The 27,858-nt window shown below is 47.2% G+C and overlaps 1 protein-coding gene across 1 annotated transcript; it reads right to left on the bottom strand.

Annotated features, from left to right (window-relative positions):
* Nucleotides 1-1,660: 1,660 nt before the first annotated feature.
* Nucleotides 1,661-27,858, bottom strand: TGM6 (transglutaminase 6). Its single transcript, XM_019733720.2, has 13 exons — nucleotides 27,852-27,858; nucleotides 19,993-20,166; nucleotides 19,193-19,435; nucleotides 18,179-18,297; nucleotides 16,792-16,920; nucleotides 15,083-15,260; nucleotides 14,428-14,566; nucleotides 11,957-12,060; nucleotides 11,637-11,879; nucleotides 8,801-9,142; nucleotides 4,159-4,313; nucleotides 3,737-3,870; nucleotides 1,661-3,370 (listed from the first exon to the last, which is right to left on the bottom strand). The coding sequence occupies exons 1-13, from the start codon at nucleotides 27,856-27,858 to the stop codon at nucleotides 3,217-3,219; spliced, it is 2,121 nt and encodes a 706-aa protein (XP_019589279.2). The 3' UTR covers nucleotides 1,661-3,216.

Genomic DNA, 27,858 nt, shown 5'->3' with positions numbered 1-27,858 from the left:
AATCAAGTCGTGATTTAGCTGCGGTAGAAGCCGGGACTTAGTATGAGCCAGGGTTTAGGGCTCTTTCTAGCATCAGGCCAGTCTGGTCCATCACGGCTCTGAGTCATGGCTCTGTCTGGGGTCATGGGTACAAGCTGGAACCCCACCTGAGTTTTCAGGCAGGGCCTGTTCAGGGCTTGGCCTCAGCCCAGGGTTGGGCTTTATCCTCCGCTGCAGTACAGCCTGGCATCAGAACTTAGTCCTAGAGCAAGCAGCGGAGTCAGCACATGGTTCTGCAGCAGGGTCAGCCAACCATAACCCGTAGGCCAAACCTGGCCTGTCACCTTTTTTACTAAATAAAATTTTATTGCAACACATTCATGCTCATTTGCTTAAGTATTGTGTTTGGAACAGAGAGCATATGGCCTGCAAACCTGAAATATTTACTATCTGGTCCTCAACACTAAAAGTTTGCCAACCCTTGTTCTAAAGGCTTGGAGGCCCCTCTGGTGTGTGAAAGCTCAGATCACTGACCTAACTCAGTGTTGAGAGCCTCTGTGAAGGTCAGTGTTTGAAAACAAGGGAATTCCAGTGGTGGGAGGCCTGAGACTCAGTAGTCCTGTTGCTGGCATCTTTGCTCTGTCTTGAAACCTCTTCTGCCCTTCGTCTCTGAAAAGCATTGTCAGGGTGCTGCCCTACCAACTGAAAGGAAATCCCCACCTGCACATTCTTCTTCTTTGCACCTTCCAAGGCAGCACTTCCATCTACATTCTGCTTTAGGCTGTCTTCTCTCAATGTCCCCACTTCTCCCATCTTCAACAAGGGCTCTCTCATTGACTATGGGGTGGCCTCTGCTTTCAGCTGTGGGGCCAATTTTGCCCCAGTGAAGTGCTACCTCAGCTCAGCTGACAGACGCCGAAAGCAAGGGGGTTGAACTGGAGACAGAGTTGCCTGGCAGGTGGTTCTCATCACCTTCAGCTACTTTCCCTTCCCCCAACACACACACACACACACACACACACACACACACACACACACACGCACACGAGGGCCATTCTAGCTCGACCTGCTTGCGGGGCGGGCCCAGGCTATCCCTCTGCCCCCTCCTACTTTCTCCCCACTTCTCTCATGGGGATTGATGCCCAGGCCTCTCCTCGATCAACATCCTGTACCCTAAACTCCATCTCAGATCCAGCTTCCTGGGAAGCTCAATCTGCAACAACCAAGCTTCAGGAAGAGAGGAAGATGACATTTGCTGGAAGAATGAGGTATCTGGGACCACCACAAGGGGAATGTGTCTCTGTCTGGTTTTCCTGCTGAAAGGATTGTCCTTTGTACTAAGAGTGGGAGATTCCCTCCAGTTGTCTCCAGCCCCCCATGGCCCTTCCTGCTGCTCAACCCTGAGGAATTGGCTGTCTGCTCTGAACCCAGCGGCATCCAAAACCTAGTTTTGGAAAAGGGGTCCTGGAACCAAAGCAGCCTGGCTCATTAAATGCATCCACTTATCTGGGTTCTCCAAGCTGTCCCTGTGCTGTGCGGAATCATCAGAGAAATGCCTTCACTGAGGCCACCACAAGGAGCATCCATCAAACACCGTCCATGTGTTTGCGTGACTCCCTTTTTGCAAAGACCCACGACATAAATTCTTTCCACTGGAGTTTGCATCCAGGAGGTGTCTCACTGCGGATGAGCATGGTTTGTTGTTGTTGTTGTTCAGATTACTTAAATTATGTCAATGCACTCAAAAAGAGTCAGGCGGCTTTGATTAGAAATAAAATAACAAAGATTTATTCAAGGCTCTTAGGGTTTTCAAACTGGGAAACACAACCAGGTAATACCCAGAGTATCCCAAAGGAGGAAGAAAAGCTGAAGGTTCTTATAGTAAAAAGTACATTTTTGAGAGAATCAGTACTATATTCTCAGCCTCTGTGTTGGTCTGAGATGGTAATCTTCAGATGTCTAGCGATCTGGACAATGAAACAATTTCTTTTTGAGGTCATTCAGATGGTCGTCTGAGGGTTTGATGTATATCTAGGCGTTGATGCACAACGATCTGATGTACGTTTAGGTACTGAAGAAGGACTGGAAAGTTCAGAAGTTTAAGTTCCCAGAGTCAGTTAAAACAAGCATAGAATCATTTCCTCACTCCTCAGTCTACTTACTTTTAATAATTTAGTAGCTTGACCATTGTGACTCCCTTTTATTCCTTCACTCTTTTCCTCAGTTATATGATTAGTTATAATTCCTTTGGCTGTCTAGAATATTTTGGAGCTGATTTCCATGTCTGGTGCAATTACCTTCAGGGCCTGGTGGTTTCCACTCTGGTCCTCATCCCGGAGGTCTCTGTCCTGTTTGATGCTGAGAATGTGATTGTGTGGAGTGTAAGCTGCTGGGGATGTTCTGCCAAGTCAACACTGTTCTGGTTCCAAAGAAAGTATATCAACACTGGGCTGGTGGTATGAGATCCCTGACAACCATAGGTAGATCATTTTCGGGGCTGCATCCCCAAATGCAATCCAGTCTTAATGGCTCCTTCTCTGTCTTCAGTTTCTTCCAGGCAGCAATAGCCCCTCAGATGCTGGGCCTGTATCTTCAATGAGGGAAAATCTCCCATCCCTTCAAATCTAATGCTTTTCAGGAACATGACTTTAGGGTAAAACTTAGATGGTGTAAATGGCATGCACATGGGCCCTAACTCTGCCTCTAGCTCCTCCTGTGGCCATGTGGGTTCTCTCCGCTGTGTAAAATGGGAGTGTTGAGGAATGATTAGGTTTCAGCTTTAAAACTTTTGGGTTCTCTGTTAGAGCTGGGAGGAGATTCTTGGGTCTGGATGTGGTTAGAGCATTGAAGAGCTGAGAGAGAAAAAAGGAGAGCCCAGGGGTCAGCCAGGGTGACAGTGATCTGTCTGGATGGTGGTGGCAGTGCCAGGTGGGCTGGGGTTACTCTAATGCTTGGTCTGTCAGCCTCCCAGTAATGAGGGTGATAAGATGAAGGTGGTAGAGGCTCCCTACATCATCCATCATTGTCCCAAAGTTTAAGGATTCCTGAATCTAACACCTCATTTTACAGATGAGGAAACCAAGGCCTGGGAGGCGAATGAACTTGTCCAAGTTCACAGAGTGAGGCAGAAGCTGTAGCGGGACGGGAACCCAGGCCTCCTGGCTCCCACATGGGAAGGGCCAAGAGGTGGACAGGAGGAGAACGGGAGCCATGTCCTCCCCTCCCCGTGGTCATCCGTCACTTGGCTGTGGCCACGTGGATGATCACAAAGCCCTTGATGTCCGAGAAGTGGGAGCTGACAAGGTCCACCTGCAGCTGCCTGGGGCCGCTCTTAGAAGGGGTGATGCTGAACTGGACCAAGGCTCTCTCCTGGGGCTCTAGGCTGCGAACACTGGGAAAAGGGGAAAGGAGAAAGGTAGACCATCAGCTTTCTCTTATTCCTGCCAGCCCATGGCTCTCCAGAGCCCTTGGGATCAAGGTCACACCTTGTGGCTTGACATTCACGCCTTATCAATATGCTTCCAGTTTAATAGTCCCTTCTACCGCTTTTCACTCTTTCCAACCAGCCAGGCTATTCTCCCTGTGTCCTGCACATACCTTATGCTAAATGAATGAAGGCTGATGTATCTAGGCAATGGGCTGGTTCCTGGGGGTCCAGAATCTCCTACACCCCTCACCCACCAGCAGCTTTTCTATGGTTGATCTTATAAGGAAGGCAGTCCCTCTCCCCCACTCCCATGCCCAGGCTGGCACTTACTCGATGCTGAGCTGTCCTTGGAGAAGGCCACTTCCCTCCACCATCAGCATACAGTCCTCCACTCTCTCCAAGAGGGGGTTGACCACCATCACTTCCACCACAACTGCCACCCCCACCATGGCTGGGCCCAGCACCTGAAGAGGCAATATCCATACATCATCTTTCCTCCTCCCCATTCCCCCAGGAAACCCATGGTCCTGGCTGGGTCAGAGGATGGGGTAAAATCCAGTCTACCCCTTGCTTCCATATACCCTGTTACTGAGCTCCATCGTTATATCCATCCCCCACATCCACGCCACTTCTCTCCACCCTTGAGGATTGAAGCTAGAGCTAAAAGCACAAAATCCCCAGCTTTTGATTCCCTCCCTAAGCTCTGAAGAGCGGCTGCTAGGAACAGGGTGGGGGATGCAGATAGGAGTCACCTTGATGGTGATGAAGTCCTCCAGAGTAATGTCCTTCTCTACCAGGAGCTTATCTCCTTTGGTGACAAGGCACATGGCAGCCAACAGGATCTTCTTGTCCTCTGTCAGGTCTTCCTTATATTGGGAGTAAGATATTTTGACTGGGATCTTTTTCTCTGGAAGAGAAAGTAGAGGTGGGAGTTGGAGATCTGATATTCTTTTTTGATGGAACCCAGAAGGAGGAAGGGAAGGTTCAATTCATGGTTACACTCTCTCTGGTCCTTGCAACCAACATGAGGCAGGCATTATTATTGTCAGTTCACACATGAATAAACCTAAGGTTCAGAGAGGGTAATTTCTTGTCTAATGTCACACAGCAAGTAAAACAAGGGACCAAGATGAGGTGGGATTCAAATTCAGGCCAGTCAGTTACCATGACACCACACTGTTTCTCCAAGAGATCCTGGAGATGTGTTTACACTTTCCCTAATCATTCCAGATGGAAATCTCTCAGTCCATCAATCATTTATTCCATCAGGAATTCACTCACTGTTTATTGAACACCTGCTATGTACTAGGTACAGAGAAGAGGGAGACCAAAGACCTGTCTCAAGCTTCCAATCCAGAGAAGAGGCCAATTTCCTGGCAGCTTCTCCAATTCCTTCCTCCCCATTAAAGCCGAGTCCTAATCAGCCCCACCAACTGTGAAAAACCTTCAGTGATACCTCCACTCAGTGATCTTGTGCCCTCTGCCTTCTAATCTTTTGTGATCCTGGCCATCTCTGTCTCTTTCTTTCTCACCAGCCACAAAAACCTTGCCTATGTATTCTCTTCTGGTGAGTATGAGTCACCATAGACCATATCTGACTGTCAGTCATATTTGTTTTTGTTTTGTGTTTTTTATATATATATATATTATGTATCATATATAATATATATTATCATATATAATATATAACATATAATGTATATATTATTTAAGTGCCACATGTTCTTTTCAGTTTGTCCTACCATCCCCTACTATTATATTCCCACTGCTTCCTTTATTTCTGTTTCCTTCCTGTCCCTGAAGGCATCTGAGTTTTAAACCTGTGGAAAATGTCCTTTAAAGGCTTTAAAGGCTTGATTTTTGGCTCACACTCTCTGTTCCTAGAACTCTGATAAAGAGTATCTACAAAAAACCTACAGCTAACAACATATTTCATGGTGAAAAACTCAGAGCTTTCCCACCAAGGTCAGGAACAAGGCAAGGATGTCACCTCTCATCACTCCTTTATTACATTGCACTGGAAGTCCTAGCTAAAGCAATAAGACAAGAAAAGGAAATAAAAAGTATACAGATTGGGAAGGCAGAACTAAAACTCATTCACAGATGACATGATCATTTATGTAGAAGATCTGAAAGAACAACAAAAAATCCTGAAATTTGTAAGTGATTACAGCAAGGTCACAGGATATAAAATTAATGTACAAAAGTCAGTCATATTCCTATGTACCAGCAATGAAGTGGGGTTTGAAATTAAAAACATAATATCATTTACACTAGTATCCCCAAAATGAAATACTTAGGTATTAATCTAACAAAATATTAACATGAACAAGATCTACGAGGTTGGACAATTAAGTTTGCGAACTCATCCTGGAAAAAGTGCTACATACCTCATTGCTGAATATCACTACAGTCACTTTTGAAGCACTCCCCTTTGGAAGTTATGCACTGACGCCAGCACCTAGTCCACCCTTCAGAGAAATTTTGGAACTCCTTCTGGAGTGGCCATCAGAGCTGTTGTTGTATTACACTTGATGTCCTGAATGTCATCAAAATGTCTTCCTTTCAATAGTTTCTTTATCTTCAGGTAAAGAAAAAAGTCATTGGGGGCTAGATCAGGTGAGTAGGGAGGGTGTTCCAATACAGTTATTTGTTTACTGGATAAAAACCCCCTCACAGACAGTGCCGTGTGAGCTGGTGCATTGTCGTGATGCAAGAGCCATGAATTGTTGGTGAAAAGTTCAGGTTGTTTTCGTCTAACTTTTCCACGCAGCCTATTCAACACTTCCAAATAGTAAACTTGGTTAACTGTCCAGTTGGTACAGATGCATAATGAATAATCCCTCTGATATCAAAAAAGGTTAGCAACATTGTTGCAACAAGTTTGCAAACTTAATTGTCCAACATCGTATATGAGCAAAACTACAAAACTCTGATGAAAGAAATCAAAGAACTAAATAAATTGAGAGACATTTCATGTTCATGGATAGGAAGACTCAATATTATCAAGATGTCAGTTCTTCCCAACTTGATCTATATTCAAGGCAATCCCATAAAATTTCCAGAAAGTTATTTCATGAATACAAAAAAAAACCTGATTCTAAAGTTTATGTGGAGAGGCAAAAGACCCAGAACAGCCAACTAAATATTGAATAAGAACAACATCAGAGGACTGGCACTACCTAACTTCAAGACTTACTATAAAGTTACAGTAATCAAAACAGTGTGATATTGGTGAAAGAATAGACAAATACAACAACAGAACAGAACAGACCTCAGAAACAGACCCACACAAATATAGTCAACTGATCTTTGACAGAGGAGCAAAGAAAACAAATGAAGAAAAGATAGTCATTTAAATAAATGGTGCTGGAATAACTGGACATCTAAATGTAAATAAATAACCAGATAAATAAGTATAGACACAGATTTATACTCTTTACAAAAATGAACTGACAATGAATCATAAGCCTAAACATAAAATGCAAAACTATAAAACTCCTAAAAGATAACGTAGGAGAAAACTTAGAGATCTTGGATATGGCATTTTAGATACAACACGAAAAGCATGATCCATGAAAGAAAAAACCAACAAGCTGGACATCATTAAAATTAAAAACTTCTGTCCTATGAAAGACACTGTCAAGAAAATGAGAAGATAAGCCACAGACTAGTAGAACATATTTACAAAAGACACATGTGCTAAAGGATTGCTATCCAAATAGACAAGAACCCTTAGAACTCAACAATAAGAAAATGAACACGATTAAAAAGGGGTTAAAAGATCTGAGCAGATACCTCACCAAAAATAGGAGTAAGCTGATAACTACCCAAAAGAAAAGATAAAATAAATCACCACATATTTATTTAAAGATTATACATCTATTAAAACGATGTTAATGAAGTGCTCATACAAAATTTAAATTACAGCATCAAGTGAAAAGAGCAGGGCACTACTGAGTATTTGTAATATAATTAGAACTATGTTTTTCAAAAAGCCAACAGGGCATTAGCAATTTGGAAGGGAAATATGTTAATTTGTATGTGGGTGGCGGGATCATAGGTGATCTCTCTCTTATGTGCTCTAAATCTTTAATGAATATATATTACTTTCACATAAAAAATTGCTAAAAGCCACAAGAAAGTATATTTTAATTAATAGTTCATTATAAAGTGTTACTTTGTGATTTAGATATTATGAAAATTAAATAACACCTTCTTCACATGTTTTCACATCCTGTCAAAATACACAGACTTCACTTACCAGAAACTGCCCAGAGGAACCATTTCTTTGTTTAACTGAATCTCAGAGTTCAGAAGGTATGTGAAGAGATGATTGATAGATAGGTAGATAGAGGAGCCAGAGGGGAAGGGAGATGGAGACGTATGTATAGACAGATTAAAAACAGAGAAAGAATGAGAAAGAGAAGGAGGGAGGAAGGGAGGGAAGGAGGGAGTAGGAAAGGGAGGGAGAGTAATCACAAAGGATACACTTAGTAAATCACATTTGAAGTACTATGTGTTTATAAAGATTATGAAAAAAAAATCCTTGAAATACATATATTTTAAAAAGCAGTTGGAATGAAGTCATTTAAAATTGTATAAAAACCTTCAAAAGGAATGAAGCCATTTTATTTTGTTTCAAAATACCAAGGCTGCATTTCAGGCAAAAGCACCATTAGGCACGATAAGCATAATTGGTGTGGGCTGACCTGACCCCGCACTCCAGGCCTGTAGTCAGGCAACAGAATCAGCCGAGTGAATGTGCCCCGGGGTCAGACATTCCTGGCTTTGAACCCTGGCTATGCCCCTTCCTTGCCTGGGCTCTTAGAAGTGCTCTAAGGCCAGACTGGTTTGAATCTTGACTCTCGAGTTGTGAGTTCACCTTTCTGGATGTGAGTTTCCTCCTCTGAGAAACTGAGCTAGTGGTAGTACCCCAATTCATGTAGAATTCTTAGGAAGGGCCTGGCACGTGTAAGCACTGAATAAACATCTCTTACTGGTCCATCCCTCTCATGCAGAACACCTGGATTTTAGGAAGGCAATACAAGGTGTATTCCATATATGTATTATGAAATGCTCCTAGCAGGTGTTTATTTGGCATGTAAATATTCATACTAATTGGGATAAGTAGAGACTATAAATCACCTCACTATCCAGGCTGTTTGCAACCAGATAATTGTGGACTTTATTACCATTCTCATTATTTAGCCTCTTTGACCCTCAATTTTCTCATCTGTAAAGTGGGGACAAGAGGCAAAGCACTAAGTAAATGCTCAGGAATATCTTCTTTCTTGGAAATGAATGGAGGTTCCTGGGAATTTAAGCCCCACCCCATCCCTTCTGGAAAAGGGGTTGGGCTGGCCAGGTTCCACCAAGAGGAGGCCTTCTTACCTTCTTCTGGCCCCAGTCGCACTGTGTGGGATTCGTGCAGGATCTCTGCCACTGGCCTGCGGGTGTAGAGGATGGTGGCACCGCTCAGGTTGACTCGGATCCTTTGGGCCCTGGAGGTGAGGTTGGTCAAGCACAGGGCCAGCTTCAGGTCATGTCCCAGCACAGGTGGCTCTAGTACCTTGAACTTGCCGGTGATGCTGGGCTTGGTGGTGGGCTCCAGGAGGTCATCTCGCCAGACACCACGGCCGCCAATCCTCCGGACCCGGGCCCTCCTCCCCGAGGCTTCCACACTGAACAGCTTCCTCACGGCCTTGCGGTACACCTGTCTCTCCTTGCGGGACCCTGCACGGCATGCATATCAGTGAGGCAGGTACCCTCTTCCTCCTCGCCTATCCCAGCACCATCTCTTCTCATTTCTCTCTTCTCAGGGCAAAACCACCACTTTACTTTTGGGTCTCAATGAGCCCAAGTGCCATAAGCAGACCTCAGCTATAGGCACAGTTTGGTTCTGCACCTGGCCTACGATGGCCCCTTTGTGTTTGCGGAAGTCAACGCAGACTCCCTCACCTGGCTGTGGAATGAGGAGTGATGGGAGTGTGTCTGAGCACACAGGCACCGGCCACCTAGGGGCACAGGATTCTTACCCGGTAAAATCTAAAGCATTTGCCTGGGGAGCTTTTAAAAGTCCTGATACCTGGGTCACACTCTCTAGAAACACATTCTTACTTGAGACGTGCTTTGCAAATATTTTCTTTTATTCTGTGGGCTATCTTTTAGCTTTCTTGATAGTGTAATTTGCAGCATGAGTTTTTAATTCTGATGACGTCCCCTTTTTCCTTTTGTCGCTTATACTTTTAATGTCATATCTAAAAAGGCTTTGTTTAACCCAAGGTTAGAAACATTAAACTTATGTTTTCTTTTACAAGTTTATAATTTTAGCTCTTACATATAGGAAGGAGAAGTTGGCATTTCATGGCTGTGGGAGATCTACTTGTCCTGTCTTGCTTATTGAGCTGTGTACTACCTGAGCAGGGAGAAGAGAACTGACAGGAGATGGTAGGTGGAGGACAGCCCACCAAGATCTTTCTCCCCACCAGCCTTTGAGTGGGGCACAGAGTATAGATGACTGTGGGGGGAAAGATCCCCCCAGCTTTGTAAAACCCCTGCAGAACCTGGGGGCAAAATGACCGAGCATCAGAGGGAAGCTGTGTGATTGCCCGTGGGGTGGAAAGGGGTCTGCTGAAAGAGGGGCCAAATGTCTCAAGAAATCAGCTGTGCCAGGGGAAGGGGTGGGAGACAACATAGGAGTGAGTCCTGATGACGCAGGTTGTAATGGAGACACCGTCTGTCCTTGTTGAGCATAGAGAGTTAGCTAGGAGCATCAGATGCTGAGGTGTATGAATCTTCACCCGGTTACGCCAAAAGCATTTGCTTTCTTCTCTCCTCCTCCTCCTTCTTGGCCTAATACTTCATCTTGGCTGCATATTGGAATTGCCTGGGGAGTATTTAAAAGTCCTGAAGCCTGGGTTACACCCTCTAGTGACTGTGATTCAATTAGTCAGGGGTGTACAATCTGGGCTCTTGTGGTAGCTTAAAAATGACCATCATACTTTCTTTGAAACTCCTCGCATCAAGAGATGGCCTCTACTTCCTGCCCCTTGAATCTGGGGTGGCCTTGTTTGTTGCTTTGACCAGTCGAATATGGTAGAAATGACAAATGCAAACTCCGAGAAAGGTCTTGAGAGACCTTGCAGCTTCATTTCTCCCCCTCTGGGAGGGCTGCCATCACGTGGACAAGCCAGGGCTGGCCTACTGGAGCATGAGAGGCCAAGTGAGGAGAGAGGCCCAGCTAGCCCAGCAGTCCCATCTGAGGCCCCAGACATATACAGGATCCCAGCCCACAGCTCATGGTGCAGATATTTGGTGCAGATGCACCATCGCAGCTGAGCACAGCCTGAATTGCTGACCCACAGAATCCTCGGCAAATAAATAATTGCTGTTCAATCTACATAACTAAAACAGCATGCCAGCTCATTCCAGTGTGCAATCAGAGCTACAAACCACGTTGCTAGAGAATAGACAACAGAGAGTAGAGGCATCCAGAGCAGCTTTGTAGCAACCTTCCTCCGTCACTGCTCTAGCTTGTGCTTAAGGGAGGGGAGGAGAGAAGCTCGACCTCAAGTTTGAACTACTACTCGAATAACATTGTTTTAACAAACAGAAATGGCTGAAAATATATAGATCAGATCACGGCATTGCTAAGGGACCTGTTATTCAGTGGGAAAGCGCAATTTTTAAAGTGTTTAGCTGGAGGTGGCTAAAAGAAAAAGGGTACCTGTTTTGCTTTTGTATCCAAACAAATACAAGTTCTTCAAAAACCAATGACCACAAATTAGAAACTATGACATAGGCCCTGGCAGATGATGAACAGGAGCTGCTATTATTATTATTATTATTAATAATTATTGTTATTTTAAACTGGGCCCTAGTACTATGTATCCTAGGTGTTCAATACATAAAATCTGCTACTATCACCACTATTATTATTAGTAGTAGTATTATCATATGGGAACATACTTTGTACAGCGCCTGGACCATGGTGAGTGTTCAAGGAAATGAAGCTGTTATTACTATTAGATGTGAGGAATCTTAGTGAAAAGAGGATGCTATTAATATAAGCTAAGGGCACTTGGCTCAAAGCTCAGAGACAGCGCTGAATGAAGCTATCACCACCATAACATATGGGAAAAGGCCTGGACCTGGCCACCTGCGGTTGTCCCTCTGTAGCAGACGGGTCATCTGGGGAGGCTGATGGAAGCCACCATGTTGCCCTTACCTTCCGGATACTTGTAGAGGCCCGTGATGTCCACGCGAGAGTCGCTGCCCACCGCCTTGGTGCTAATGCACCTCCCGACCTTCTTTGTGTCTGAGTACACACGCTCCCGGCTCTCATCCTCATTCCAGAGCCAGGTGACATAGTCTGCGTTGACCTCCGCAAACACAAATGGGCCATCGTGGGCCAGGTGCACGTCGCCCTCACGGATGGCGGTGACCGAGGCCGGGCCGCACCGGAAAATGCCTGGGGAAGAGGGGTGGGCATGAGCAGTGTGGGTGAGGAGCAGCGGGGATCTGGGACCCACCCGGCTGAACCCATACCTTCGCTCTCCTCCTGGGGGGTGGCATCCAGAACCTGCCAGCCATTGTAAGAAGGGCCCAGGTCCTGCCGGGCAAACCAGCTCTCATTCCAGACATGGAAATTCCTGCCAGAGAGAGGTTGGGGCAGGGTGACCTACTGTGAGCACAGAGGTCCATGGGAGGGGAAGTTCCTAGTGCAAGCCAGTCCCTGGGTCAGCATTCTGCAAGAGAGCTGTGGCTGAATCTTGTGAACCATTCATTCAACCATATTGATGAGCACATATTGTGTGTGGGTATGTGTGTATGTGTGTGAGTGAATGTGAATATATATCAAAAACCTGCTATTTAAGGTACCAGAAATACAACTGCAAACAAGACACAAGATCCTTACCCTCATGCAGCTTACATTTTAACAAAGGAGACAGATGGGGAGATAGGCAAAATTAAGTAAGCAGATAAATAAAACAAATATAAGTAAATAAATGCTATAAAGACAGGGGCTTGAGATAGAGAATAACTGCTGGAGACTTACTCTAGGTAAATGATATCTAAGGTGAGACTTAAAGGAAAAAGAATTAACCATCGGGAGAGTGAAGGGAACAGTGTTCCAGGCAGAAGGAACAGCATGTACAAAGGCTCTTGAGACAAGAATAAGTGTAGTGGGTTTGAGGAACAGAAAGTACGTAAGTATCTCTGGGTTACAGGGTGCAGGTAGTTTATAGGCCTTGGTAAAGAGTTCAGCCTTTAGGTTTTCTATGTTAAAGATGAGAATAGGAGACGAGGAGAAGTGACATAGGTCACACAGTAAGGAAGCAGCAGAGAGAAACCCTAGCTGGCCTGACTTGGCATCTTTGCAGCTCGTCTCTGAATTCCTCTTAGAGAGGTAATGGTCTTTGTTTGGGCAAATATCTTGATAAGCCATTTTGGGTAAAAGGGAGGACAGTGGTAACCTGCATGGTGAGAGAGGCCCCAACATCCAAAAGAAGTGTCTGTTCGTTCTGCCTGAGGGAAGAAGAGAGGAATTTTTGTGGCGCTCCTGCAGGCAGAGGGAGTAAAGAGAAGGAAAAAGAGAAGGAAAGGGGAGAAGAGAGGTGATGTGAGGCTGGAGACCCACTGGCGGAAGGGCATGTTGCCCGGGGGTGGCAAGGACATTCTAGGAACAGGGTTGCTGAGGCCGTCTGTGTTCTGTACTGCATGCTCTTCACGGTTTCCCCTGCTCTTTAGAATGTTGGCTTGTATGACGACTTGCACACGTATGAACAGACATTTGGATGTTATTCATTGAAGCCTTGTTTGTAAAGGCAACCATTTGGCCCATTAATGTGAGATGGTTAGAAAAATGATGGTTTTTCCATACAACTGAAAGGCTGACCAGGTTCCTACCCTTGCTTTTTCACTCACTAGCTGTGTGGCCTTAGACAAATTACTTAACCTCTCTGTGCCTTGGTTTCCTCATTTGCAAAATAGAGCTAATAACACTAGTGTGCTCACAAGGTTGTTTGGAGGAATACGTGAGTTAGTACATGTTTAGCTCTTAGAAGTGGGCCTGGCCTAGACTAGGTGCTCACTGAGTGTGATGTTATTTTTTTGCACACTACAAAAAATGAGGAAACCCTGAGTGTACTGATATGAAATTATTAAATGTACAAGCAAGATGAACAATACAGGCATACCTTGGGGATACGGTGGGTTTGGTTCCAGATCAGTGAAATAAAACTAGTATCACAATAAAGCGAGTCATGATCTTTTTGCAGGTAGGTTTTGCCTTCAATTTATATAAAACACAACATCTGTGCAATAAAGCAGAAAAGCAATAAAACGAGGTATGCCTGTATTACACTATGCTGCCAATATTAAAAAGCAGGGGTGTGATGGGACAACGTGTGTTTGTGTTTTTCTGTTTGCAGAGCCTGTCTCTGGAAAGAGATGGAAAAAGCTAGTCACAGTGCTGTTTCCAGAGGAGGTTGGGGAGGCTGGAACTGGACGGGAGGAGACGTACACTGTAACTCAGTTTTGTACCTTTGGAATATTAAAGCACATGAACGTGTTTCCTATTTTAAAAAATAACTTAAAATTAATTTTTAAAAGCTTTGTGTGAAGAGTTTTGTTTGAGCTGAGAAAAGAGATTGTTTGTCACTTGAGATGCACAGCACGTGCCCAGGCAGCTGAGAGAGAAGCAGGAAGACAATACAGAGGACACTATGGAAGGAATCTCCACCCCTCTGTCACAGGACTCTCGGGAGGGCTGCATCCCAAGGAGGGGAGGGCAGGGGGTTCAAGGCAGTCAGATCTTGAGCCCCACTCTTGAGCTCTGAGTCACATGCCCAAAGACCCCTGCTTCTCAGAAGAGGAGTTGCTTAGCCTGGAACCACCCTTTCCCTTTGCAGGGTGCCTCTCTTTCCTTTCCGAACTGGCTGCGACTCGGGAGAGCTGGGCTCCAGATCTGGGTCTGCCTCAGGGAGCCCCTGGGACCCAACAGGCCGAGGACCCACCACATGCTGTCTTCCGTCAGGTCCTCCAGGGTCCGCCCAAAGGAGTCCACGTATTTGTCCACACTCAGGTTCCTGTCTGTGTCATGGGCCGAGTTAAAGTTGGACACGACTCGTGTGGCAATCCCCAAGCACCTAAGGACTGAAAAGCAGGAGGCTGGAGAAGTGCCAGGAGCAAGCCAGGACCCGGGACTCAAGAGGGGTCTGGCCACCGCCCCCATTTCTACCCAAGCCCCCTCCCTGTCTTTGTCTACTTTGTCAGGGCTGAGAAGCCTGTCTCCACCCTCAGAAACACCATCATCTCCTTTATATTCTCTCAGAGGACTTCTGGAGACACACTGCCACCCCTATTTGAATAGGCAGGCTCTGAGACTGGCAGGAACTTGGAAGCCATGAAACAGCTATATAATAGCCTAAGGGGACTGGAGGCCTTGGAGCCCCAGGACTCTCTCAAGGGCACTCAGTGAGCTCCAGGACTCCTTCTGCAAAATAAATGATCAAAAGTCATGTAAATGAACCATCTGGTTTCCTTCATTTTCCCATCACCAATAAAGAACCACCGGGTTTGGGTGAGGGGGAGAAGGGGTCCTTTGCCAATATACGCAAATGAATGCAAATGAGGGGCCTGGCTGGGGCTTAGAAACCTTTCCCTGGGTACCTGTGCACATGACTCCAGCGAAAACCCAGCACTGGCCGTATTTGACTGGCTTGAACCTGCCCTTGAACCACTTCTGCAGAATGGCCACGCTGCCACGCCAGTGCAGTGGGCTGGTGCCGCCGCCGTACTTGCCCTGCCACTGGCCTTGAACCACGCCCCGGTCGTTGTTGCTGTTCACCTGCACAGAGGAGGGCACGGGTCCACCACCAGCCAGGGCTCCCTTCTTCAGGGACCTCGCCAACGTAAAATCATCTCCAACTTTGGGTCATGTAGTCATTTGGGGTCACCCCTTGCTTTTAAATCGTCTGAAAATTGGGGCCATGTGCTGTCTTAAAATACCTACTTTTTGGTAGCATTTATTATTTTCAATTACGTTCCATCGGGATCCGGTATTGTTGAAAATCATGTACAGTTTTAGAGCATTTCCTGTTTTAAATGGTGTGTTTTTGGGGACTATTCATGGTGTAATAATTATAGAGAGAGTTAACATTCATGAAATGCTTACTGTGTGCCAGGCACTGTTCTAAAGGCTTTGTGCACACTATATTAACCTGCTTAAGGTAGGTTTTTCTTTTCCTTTTATTTTTTTATGATGAGAAAACTGAGATTCAGAGAGGCTATGGGACCCACCCCAATCACACAGCAAGTTAGTGGAAGGAGTTCAGGAGCTGGACTTGGGAGCGTGTGGCTGTCCCACAGGACATGGGGCTCTACTGTTTAGAACTGGTCTCTGCCTTTGAGTCTCTGTGCTCCAACATCTCTCTGAGGCCTTGAGGAACTGAGAGTATCAAATATGAGAAAAATATCTTTGTCCATTTTTGGAATCCGAGAGACCCACTCACTGATCTGAACACTTGCTTGCTATAGAGAGAGATACTAGGTCCTCTAGCTACCTTTTGAGGAGGAAGCACTGTGGCTCATAATAGATTAAAGATGGCACCCCCTCCCACGGGGAGGTGGGTCGGTGTTCCCTATCTCTGAATCTGGGCTGCCCTGTGATTGCTTTGACCAACGACTATGGTGGAAGTGATACTGTGCCAGTTTTCAGGCTCAGGCCTTTGGGGACGCACAGCTGCCACTTCCTCTTTCCGGAACAATTGCTTGGGGAGAAGCCAGCTGCCATGTCTGATTACTCTGCAACTGCCATGCTCTGAGGAAGCCCAAACTAGCCATGTGGAAAGGCTGCATGAAGAGACAGAGTGATGACCGGCCAGCCCAAGCTATTCTCACCAGCTCAGCCCAGGGGCCAGCCAGACGTGAGAGTGAGCAAGCCCTCCTGACATTCCATCTCCAGCACACACAGCATGGAAGAGAACCAAAGACTCCAGCTCCAGCACACATAGCATGGAAGAGAAGAACCAAGGAAACACTGACTGCCAGAGCCAAGGCCCCAGATATATGGTCCTGTCAAACCATTCCAGACATATGTAGCGAGTCAGACACCCCCAGCTAAACCATCTTGGAGCAGAGATAAGCCATCCTCCCAGTTCCCTGCCCAAGACCCTGATCTACAAAATTGTATGCATAATAAATGGTTGTTTTATGCCACTGAGTTTTTGGTGGTGGTGGTGGTGGTGGTGGTGGGGATTGTTATGCAGCAACGGAGAATGAAAACAAGAGGTAACTTGAGAAAAATCATAAGGCGCGGCCCTGGGTTTGGCTTGGGACCCATGAGGGCGTGTGTATACAGGGATGCTGGGGCTCCTCACCATGGCGCTGATGATCCTGGTGACGTAGATGGGGTCGTGGCGGCAGGAAACATCAGTGGCTGGGTTGTCTTGGTGACTGGGGCTTCGGTCCAGGATGGAGAGGCAAATGTTCAGGATGTCCTCCTCAAACTGTCCCCGGAGAGGCTATGCTTAGAGGTCAGAGCCTCACCCATATTCCAGACCCTCCCATGACCCTCACCCCTCACCAGAGTATCCTCACGTCTCAGAAACCCTTCCTCAGAGAGTCACCTGGGAGCCAAGTCCAACCTTAATCAAGTCCTCTCCTGTTCGATAGCTCCCCATGGCTCCCCAGTACCCACAGTAAAGATTATGGTAAACCTGTGGCTTTGGAGACACATCGATTCCACAGGCACAATCATTTGGTTTAAATGATTTTTTCAACTATATTTGAATTAATTGACAAACTAGGGGATTCATTTAAGAACTGGGAGATTTTAACATACAAATTAAGATTTCTGGTCTCTGAAAATTTGGAAGGTCTGGGAACACTTACTTTCCCACATGGTAATGAGAGGTGGGTACGGAGAAGTGGTTACCCCTGAGGTGGATCCTAAATTCTCTAGTGTATCATCCCTGCCCAGCCCCTGAGCCCCTTTCCATCCCCAGCTCCTCAGCCTGACAGTCAAGGTCCTTAAATTGTGTGACCAACCTTCATCCGGCTGATCCCCCAGAGCCCAGGCAGACAGAATTCCTCTAGCAGAACCTCAGCTACCCGCTGACTTCCCCCCTCCACGCTGCTCTGTCTGCTCTTCCCTTTGCCTGTCCAGATTCCGCCCAACTTTGGACACCCACCCTGATACCATGAAGCCTTCCGAAATCCCCGAGGTGGTGCTTTCTTTCACGCTCTTCTGAACTCCCTGTGCTCCCATCTCTGCCACTCTGCCTTTCCTCCACCCATCGGGCCTTGTATTATAACGAATTTATTTAAGCCAGTGGCTCTCCAGTGTGGCCCCAGACCAACAACAGTGACATCATCTGGGAACTTGTTAGAAATGCACATTCTCAGCTCCCCCCACCCCACCTACTGAATCAGCCACTCTGGGGGTGGGGCCCGGCCACCTGTGTTTCAGTGAGCCCTCTGTGTGATACTGGTGCACACTCAAGACTGAGAACACTTGACTTAAGCTATTTATCTTTCTATAGCAGAACTGACCCATTCTGTTTCCAAATTATACCCAAAGCCCTTTGCCTTCCTAAGGACCCAGCACCGGCCCTGCCACAACTGAGTAGATGGATGGATGGATAGATGAATGAATTTGCTCTAGGAGTCAGACAGCTTGTCCCTCCTGGGAAGAGGTGAGCAGACAAAGGGGCTCCTGGGCTGACTTCTCGCATGCCCCAGCCCACATCCTGTGCCCCTGGAGACCTGCCCGAAGTTCCAGCCTTGGGCTTGGATGTGCTTCTCCACGCCTCGGAAGATGATTCCGTTGTCATTGAGCACGTACTCCTGTCTCTCCTCCTCGGAGGCCAGAAACACGTCGTCCTCTGAAAAGCAGTCGTCAGGCCCTGCATGGGCTGGGGCTCTGGCCTTGCCGGCCTGGGGAAGGGGCTACATCAGGGATCAGCTGCAGGACAGTGCCTGGAGGCTGACTGGGGCAGGAGAGGCCAAGGGGGGGCTTGCTGGGCTCCCTTCCGCCTGGCTGGTCTTTCCCCAGGCAGGGACCAACCCCAACCTGGCCCAAGACTGAGGGATTTTAGGAGTCCTGATGCCTTTGGGTGACCCCACTGATGCCAATAGCAGCCTCAAATTTCTTTGTTTTTTAAGATTTATTTATCTATTTATTTATTATTTTTTAAGGAGGGCGCCGCTCATAGTGGCCCATGATGGGATCGAACCGGCAACCTCGGTGTTATTAGAACCATGCTCTAACCAACTGAGCTAACCGGCCACTCCGCAGCCTCATATTTCTTAAATGTTAATACAAATACCGACCCTAGTAACCCTTATGATGTGCCTCATATATAACAAGCATTAGTGCTATGAATTGTCATTATAACCCTAAGAGGTAGGCACTATTATTCCCATATTACACATGAGGAAACAGATTTATAGAGGAAAGTATTAGCAGAGCTGGGATTGAACCAAGGCTGTCTAATGGCTAAAGCCCAGCTCTTACCCACTCCTGAGTCTGTCCTGCCATCAGCCCCATCGCTGCCCACCAGAAACTACTGATTCATGCCCCTCAGGCACAGCCTACTTTGTGGCACCTGCTACCAGGTTCCTTTGCCCAGTGTCTGCCTCTGCTTAGGCTCAGCTACGCCAAGCTCTTGGCATTCGACACTCTATCCATTAACTTGCCTCTCAGGCCCCATCTAAGGTCAGGCCTTCCTCTAGGACAGTTTCCAGGAAAATGTCTGCTTTGGACTCTGCAGCTCCTACCTGGGCACCATGGGTTGAAAAGGAGAACAAACTCTCCCAACTTCCGGTTACTGTGTTTGCGGCGAGAGGAAACCCTGGCGCTCAGCTGGTAGCGGCCAATGATGGCATCGGGGGGGCTGGTGAGGCTGACAGTCACCGTGTTCTCCATCTGAGCCTCCTTCACTGCTGTCCATGCATCTCCCACCTCCAGCTCTGTTGTCTGGAACACAGCTTTGCTGTGGAGAGCCTCAGAAGCTTGGGGTCCTGGCAGAGAAGAGGGAATCAGAAGACCTAGCTGCCCCTGGGAAACCCAGTGCTAGAGAAGTGGAAAAGCTACCGGCCTGGAAGTACATCCTTCACCCCGGAGCTGCTGGAACATTGCTGGGGGGAAGGATCTGACCAAGAATGGGGTAAACCTCAGCTGTCCTGACTCCCACCTACCTCCTGGATCAAGGAGAAAGTGACAGGACCCATTGAGATTAAAGTCTGCCAATGTCTGGCTGGAAAGACAAGCTTGGGATCCAAAAGTGCCTGATGATTTCTCACACCCCCCAGGAGCCCTGGCTTCCTTGGCATCCTCAGGATTCCAGAGTTGTCATCTCATCTATTCCACTGCCTGCTGGCAGCACCTCCCAGCCATCCCCAGAAAGCTGTCATCACACGCTTCCAGGATTCGGGGCTCAGCACACCTACAGAGGCTTGCTTCCCTCCCACCCCCTTCGCCGAAAGTCTGGGCTGATGACCACAGGGTCGCAGGTCACTGGTCCCAAGACAAATGTTTCTGGATGCGGATCAATGGAAGGCGCTGGTAATCCAGTTACCTGTCTCCACCGTGAAGATGAGGGTCTCCCTGTTGTCCAGTGGGCAGTTCAGTTCCAGCACCAAGGTGAACATCTGACCCCTGCGGACCACCAGCTCAGGGCTGGGGTACTCCTGGGTGTGGTGGGCAGCTCCATTCCTCAGCCACTGCCAGTCCACCTCAGTGACTCTGATCCCTGCGTAGGGAGGGACACAGATGAGGCCACACCCTTGGCAGGTTTCTAATCCATGCTTGGCCTCAACTGGCCTGTCTTTACTCATGCAGCCACTATTTACCCTACACAGTAGTAGATTCTGGTTATTTGCGGTCGTCACGGTCTATAAAGTCTACAAAGTCTTGTGAACACTGAACCATCGCTCTTAGGGGAATTATAGGGCTAGGTTCCTGCAAGCCTCTGGTCACAAGCTTTTCATCAATTGATCTATATAACGTTGTTTTATGTGTTTCTGTTTAAAGACACCTTATGTAATATACAGAGGGTGCCAAAAAATGTGTACACATTTTAAGAAAAGAAAAAGTATTAAAATTGCAATGCTCAATATATACCGATAACAAAAGATGAATACAAGTTTGGCTTCTGCAATGACAAGAGGTGCTCAAAATGGTTACCATCAGCGTCCAGACACTTCTGATTACGGCGAACTACTGCTTGAGCATAGATAACCAAAGTATCCACTTGTATATATATTTTTTTGGCTCCCCCGGTATTGTTGATTCATTCGCATTGAGCTCATTGATAGCAGCACTAGAGTTCATGCCCGAATGAAGCTTATCTAACACACGGTTCTCCATCAGGCACGGCACCCTCTTCCTGTGCTTGCTTAGGAACACAAGGCAGTGCTTCCGCACTATGCTTGGGCCATTTTCAACAGCGGAGTCACCAAACAAAAGAGACAAAAATGCAAAAAAACCACGCCACTAAATAAACCATGAAAGGACATATGTGTATAGTATGAGAGCAGAAATAAGAAGGCAGAGTGTCACCTTGTTTGACTTCAGTTGCAAACATCCATGTTAAGTGACTCCATTTTTTATCACTCTGACTGCAAATGACCATGAAAGTTCCAAGGGTTTTGATTTGGAGTTAAAAATAAATTTTAGCAAGCAGGCCAATTTGCAGACACGGAATACACGAATATTGGGATCAATTGTATACTCTTTGTGCTATGCTGGGAGATATTGGTGAACAAGATAGAGGTAGGCTTGTCCTGGAGAGATACATGGTGAGGCCATGTGGTTATGAGGACAGTTTCTGGGGTCAGCTGATGTGGGTTCAGAGCCTGACTCGGTCATCTACTGGTTAAATTACCTTTTGATTGATCTCTCTGTACTTCAGTTTCCCCTTCTGTAGATTGGGGATAATAATACCTTGTGGAGTGTCATTTACAGCCCCAAGAATGAGAGCCCAATAAATGTTAGTTATTATATTCCAGACAAGCAAAGGTGACACCTAAATAGGTGAGGCCACGAATACCTAATTATCATTCTGATACGTACTATCAAGGAAAAGTACATGGCGCTGAAAGAACATATAAAAGAGGGGCCTGGCCTGTCTGAAGGGTGACAAGTGAGGCTTGCTTGAGGAGGTGGCATTTAGGCTGTCTTGAACTGGATAGGACATCTCCAGAGGAGAGGTGGGTGGCATATTGAGCGTCAATCCAAGCACCCTCTCCCTCAATCTATTCGGGGTTCATTCATTCAGGTGTCAAGCGTCGTGCGGGGTGCTGCAGACTCAATAGTCCATGAAACATACATCAGCCCTGCTGCCAGGTAATTGACAGTCCAGCACAAGAGCAGATATATCTCAAACTGAAAAGCGTCTTTATGGCACGGTACTCAGCCCTGGAATGCCCCAGGGGGCTAATGGGGGGTGGGTTTAGAATAGAAGGTGAGAAGCGTTCCTGGACCTTGGGCCATGGGTTCCTGCCCTAAGAATTCCGCCTTGGTTCCCCTTTCCCTGTCACAGCCCAAACCAGCCCCCCTCCCCTCTGCCCTGTTGCCACCCTCTGGGCATCTGCAGCCTCATCACAGGGTGGTAAGAAGGGCGGGATGAGTCAGAACTGCCATTATCATCATTATCCCTGAATCTCAGAGACCAACTGTCTCTCAACTTCCTGCCCAGGGTCAAGTTCTCGGTGGATGCTTGATCATGGTTCCAGCGTGCGGGCCTCTGCGAGGCAGCTCATCCACCACCCAGACATTAAAAAGTCCTTCCTTCTGGTGCACCAAAGTCTTTTTTCTTGCTCCATTTGTCCAATTTATCTCCACTCTGCCCCTCTGTTACCCCCACAGAGCACACTTGTTCCTTTCGCCCCTTGACAATTTGGCAGAGCTATTACTGAGAAATCCCACCTTGCCACTCTCACCAACTCTACACCTGCCTTATCCCAGGAAGTCACTGCTCTGGTCCCTGTGTGACTTGTCCCCAGAGCTGCTCCTTTGGTGTTCTAAATCCTGCTGCGGGAATCCTCGATGGCATCCTCCCCAGCCCTCAGGGCACAAGGTGGGAGAGCTGACCTATAGGGCAGCCCAAGGCCAGGAGATAGATAAGCATGTGGGAAGAGTTCCAGACACCCTATCAAAATAAACCCAATACCACCTTCTCCATGTCCTCAGCTTGAATTCTGATATCTAACACGGATTGTCCCCAATCAGTCATCAAGGAAGATAGGTTCCTTAGGGCAGGAACCCATGGCCCAAGGTCCAGGAACCCTTCTCACCTTCTATTCTAAACCTTGTTTGATCAGTCATCAAACAAGATACTATAACCTATTGTTTGCTTACATGTCTCTTTCCTCCACTGGACTGTGATGCCCTCGAAGGTGAGGTCTGGGTGTCATTCTCTCCGAGTTGTTAGAGCCTGGCTCAGGTGGCTCAAGGCCCAGGGCATAGTAGATGCTCAGTGAATGTTGGTTGAATGAATGAATGAACGTTCCTCTCAGTCTTGGCTGGAATGAGCGTGTGAAAAGGGGAGCTGATGCTCACCAGCTTCCTGGCGCTCCCTCAAGGATCTGCGCTCACGCCCAGCATCCCCACCCACCTATAATCCCTCTCTCTCAAGCTGTCGCATTTCAAAACCAGCCCTTCCTTCATGACTTCCTTCTATCTGCAATCATGGGCCTGGGAGGTGGGAGGAGTGTGTGGGCTCTGATCCAGGCAGGCCGACCTGTCACTGGTTCTCTACGAGACCCAGGCTAGATGGCTTCCTCTCTCTGGGCCTTGTTTATTTTTACCTATGAAATGACCCAGAAGGACTCTTAGGATTTGCATAGTCTATGGTTTGCTGAATCAAGTGCCTCTGATACCCCCAGGATGCCTCTTGGCCCTTCCCTGCAACACGCTCCCACTCTCCGCTAGAGTGTGCTGACCTGAGGGCTGTCACTCAACACCTCAGTGGGCACTAGAGAAGGGATGGTTGACAGTGTACCTGAGGCCCTGAAAACAGAATGGATGACATGTTGTCAGCCCCCAGGCACCCACCCTGGGGATATGCTGGGTGAGCTCCTTGTTCTGAGTTCAAGACCCATGGACCCCAGGCCTGAGGCTGTGCCCACCAGACACAGGGAGCGAGGGATGTGGTAAGAGCATCCTCCCCACATACCCTGTCACCCCAAAGCCTCTCAGCCCCTCCAGCTTTGCTGCCTTCCTTTCGGTCTCTCCCACTGTCCTCTCTTGGTCTTCCTTCGCATTCTGCGATTAGGAGCCCGATTTCAGAGCCACACACTTGAATTGAAATGCAGGCTTTGCTCCTTGTTGGCTGTGTGGCCTGAGGCACGTGACTGAACCTCTCTCGAACCTCAGTCTCTTGGTGAAAACGGGGGGTGATAGTAACAGCCGCCTCCTTGAGTTGTGAGGAGTAAATGAAATAATTCATATAAAGTACTTAGAACAGTACTACCACTAATTAGGTACTTGGTAAATATGCATGGTATTGAGGATAGTATCATCAGTATTTGCACAAGAACTTCTGGCTGCCATTTCAGTATTCTGCCAATCAGTGCTATCCTACATCTTCGACTTAGTGGCTGAGTGGCTCTGGATAAGTTAGTGGATGTCTCTGAGGTTCAGATTTCCTTTCCTGAAAAGTGGTCATAATAATACCTCCCTCATAAAGTTTTGGGGAGGATGAGGTAATGGTCATAAATAGGGTAATGAGAAAATGCATCACTTAAATCCGGAAATTTGACAGTGAAAGGAGAAGCCATCAGTGAAGCCTCTAGGACAAGAAGCTTCAAGCAGGGTGAATGGGCTCCCTCCTCATAAGGTACTTAGCACAGTGCTGGGTCTGCAGTTATAAGGTCAGTAGTTGGGGTTTTGCTATTGTCACCTCCTCCTCTCCCCAGAGCTCCCACCACTTTTGTTCTCTCCTCCCAATTCCTATACACAATGTTTTCCTTTTTATTCTTCACCTCTTGCTTAAATTTCTGATTGACCCCAACAGTCTTGGAACATTTTCAGCTCATCCATTTCAACGCATCCTATTACATGACTATGGAGAAAGTGAGACTAAGTCAGGGGAAGGTCTTCTCCTATTGCACGAGAGTAAGCATGTCATTTCCTCTGTTCAAGAGCCATCAAGGCTGTGGCTCAGGCTGTTGGAGCTCCATGCTCCTAACTCCGAAAGCTGCCAGTTTGATTCCCACATGGGCCAGTGGGCTCTCAAACACAAAGTTGCCAGTTCGACTCCTCAAGTCCCACAAGGGATGGTGGGCTGCGCCCCCTGCAACTAACAATGGCAACGGACCTGGAGCTGAGCTGTGCCCTTCACAGCTAAGCTTGAAAGAACAACTTGACTTGGAAAGAGTCCTGGAAGTACACACTGTTCCCCAATAAAGTCCTGTTCCCCTTCCCCAATAAAATCTTTAAAAAAAAAAAAAAGCCATCAAACCCACAACCATTATACTAGTATTTAAAGGCCCTCACAGTCTGGCCCTGCCTACCACTTACCCCACCCCAATCCTTGCCAACCTCACCTTCCCCTTTCCGCCTTGCTTGCTCTCCAGCTGGCTCCAGAGATCACCCTGAGGAAGAATCTTAGTTGGAGGGGACGGTCTGTGCACAGAAGATTGCCTCCCACCCCAGCCCTAGCTCACCCCAGCTGTTCCTCCTCCTGCCCTTGGGTGATACTAAAGAGCTGATGATGCTCTCCTCCCCAGATCTCAGTCTTAGCCAGGGGATGGCACCCACTGGTGCTGAACCCAGGAAGCTTTGCTGAAGCAGCAACATCTCCCAGACTCTGGGCTCAATGTAATTGGTTTTTAATGGGCCCCATTATGTCCCTATGCTTAGTGTGCGTCATTGACACCTGACCTCCATAGCTAAATGATTAATTGGGGAGTTGCCTGGGGCCACTGCACAATCTCCCTTTCCTTCCTGGTCCTGTTGGAAGCTGCTGGCCTCTTTCTCACCAGGAGGCAGTGGCCTATCAACTCTAACCCAATGTCCCAGCGAGAGCTAACCCCACACATTATATTCTTGATTCTTAGAATTTCTGAGCCAAAAGATTATTATAATTCAACAATGGCAAAAGGGTCTCATTTCATTTGCTAACACTAATCAACTGGTAGGGATCTCTTGAAGAAATATGTTGAGGAGAATTCCAGGGTCACATGCAGGCTCCGTAGGGAAGAACTCTGGGGTCAACTAGTGATGTCTGCCACTGACAGAGGAGGAGTAGCCCACAAGCCAGACACTTTCCATTCAGGAGCTTATGGCTCAGTCATTCATGCACAGATTGCACGGTAAGCTTGGTTTATGGCCCTGAGAAACACATTCTCAAGAAGCCAGGAAAATCTGGGAGACTGGGGAATATAACTCAACCTAACTAATAGCCAGTATATATGCTACCGGGTTTCCCCAAAAATAAGACCTAGCCAGATAATCAGCTCTAACACGTCTTTTGGAGCAAAACTTAATATAAGACCTGATATTATATTATATTATATTATATTATATTATATTATATTATATTATATTATATTATATTATATTATATTATATTATATTATTATATTATATTATAGACATGGTCTTATATTATAATAAAATAAGACCAGGTCTTTTATCCCCTCCTTTCTTCCGCATCCCCCTCCCATCCACTCTGGTTCAAGCCGCTGTTTCTCAGTCTAGTTGCTCAGGACGCAGCTCCCTGGCCCATGCTGGTATGAGCCTTGCGCTACCCCTGGCTGAGGCAGTCGGTCAGCTGCTCACAGCAGCTCATGGCAGCTCTCGCTGGCTTCAGGCCACTCATGGCGGCACACGGTAGCCCACGGCAGCACACAGCATCCTGCAGCAGCTCACGCCGACCTCCAGCTGCTCACTGCAGCCCAGCTCCAGGGAGAGCTGTTGTTCACAATCTTAGCTGTAGAGGATGCAGCTCACTGGCCCATGTGGGAATCAAACCAGCGACCTCGGTGTTAGGAGCTTGGCGCTCCAACCACCTGAGCCGTCAGGCCGGCCCAAGACCGGGTCTTATATTAATTTTTGCTCCAAAAGACGCATTAGAACTGACTGTCTGGCTAGGTCTTATTTTCAGGGAAACACGGTAGGTGTGATGGATCTAACCCCGACATTTTACAGACGGAGAAATCGAGGTTCAGAGAGAGAAACGGTCACTCAGCAAGTTAGTAACAGACCTGACATTGGAATCCTCATCCCTGACTTTTCTCCTTGAAGGACCCTTTCTCAGCAATTAAATTTGGTTAAGTTTAAGGCTGATAGGGAAGAGGACTTCTGGGAGGGCCCTGAAAAGCAGATCCTGAAAGAAGCAAAGCCAGTCCCCTATAAACCAGGGCTAACAGTGAGAAACTCTGGAAACAGCAGTCTGGGGAGTTAGCTGTGCTGATGTGGCCTGGTGCTCGGGAAGCAGCCCCATCCCAACAGCTAGAAGGGCCCAGCATACCATTAATGTCTGCTAGGGGAGACTGAGAAGAGGGAGTTCAAATATGACACGGAAATTAAAATTCCTGCCTTTGAAAATAAATAAATAAGAGTTGACTCATATAATTGTCATATGATGCTGAACAATGGAAAACAGGAGGCATAGAATTAGAAACATCTTTTAAAGACCTATGAGAGTAGGACCTCTGCTTCTGCTGCCATGTTCATCACTGTACCCCAGCTCCTAGCACAGAGTAGGTATAAAACATGTAACTGTTATCTAAGGGACGCATTTCCATGGTGGGAGGGAAATTTGCTCCTCATGATCTTACGGCTACAGGGGAGGCACATTTTCTGTTGTCTACAAGGCCCCACATGAGATGTTGTGGGGAGTATGACACACTTGGTCTCATCAAGTCCTCACAGCAGGCCTGTGAGATGATTTTTATATAATCCCTATTTTATAGATGAGACAGTGGAGGCACAAAGGGCAAATACTCTTGCTCAAGGTCACATAATTCTTTTCACCTCAGACGGAGCTGCTCTTGCCCTCGAGTCTTTGGGGTGGGAATTAGAGGAGCACGCAGCGTTGGGGCCCCTCTCTCCTCCTCACCCAGCTCACAATCCTCAACTCTGCCTAGAAATGTTTCTGGATTCACATAATACACATGGGGTGTGAGATTTCAGTTCTCCTACTCTTCCCTTTCTGCTCCCCATTCCTCCAGCCCAACAGGTATATGGCGAAGGCCTGGCCTCAGCCCAGGAAGGGCTCTGCCATGGACGTGCTGGGAGGTCTGGGGAATGGTTTTTTCCTTCTCTGGGCCTCCATGTTCTTGTGAACATGAGGGAACAGCCCAGGGACTGTGCAGCCCTAAATCCTAAGACTCAATGATCAAAGTTTTACTCCACAGAGACTCCCTTTCCTGAAGCTCCTCTCAGGGGGCCCTTGTGCCCAGAGGCCCGCAGGCCCTGCCTACTCACCTGCCAT

Source organism: Rhinolophus sinicus, linkage group LG13 (genome assembly GCF_036562045.2).
Source record: "Rhinolophus sinicus isolate RSC01 linkage group LG13, ASM3656204v1, whole genome shotgun sequence".
In the NCBI taxonomy this organism is placed as follows: Eukaryota; Metazoa; Chordata; class Mammalia; order Chiroptera; family Rhinolophidae; genus Rhinolophus; species Rhinolophus sinicus.
This window is presented reverse-complemented; position numbering and strand designations above follow the sequence as displayed.

Coding starts and splice junctions, on each gene's coding strand:
- TGM6 (XM_019733720.2), bottom strand. Junction 16,921..18,178: donor AAGGCTGGAACTTCGGGCAG/GTCTCCAGGGGC, acceptor CTCCGGGGACAG/TTTGAGGAGGACATCCTGAA. Junction 3,371..3,736: donor CAAGGACAGCTCAGCATCGA/GTAAGTGCCAGC, acceptor CCCTTTTCCCAG/TGTTCGCAGCCTAGAGCCCC.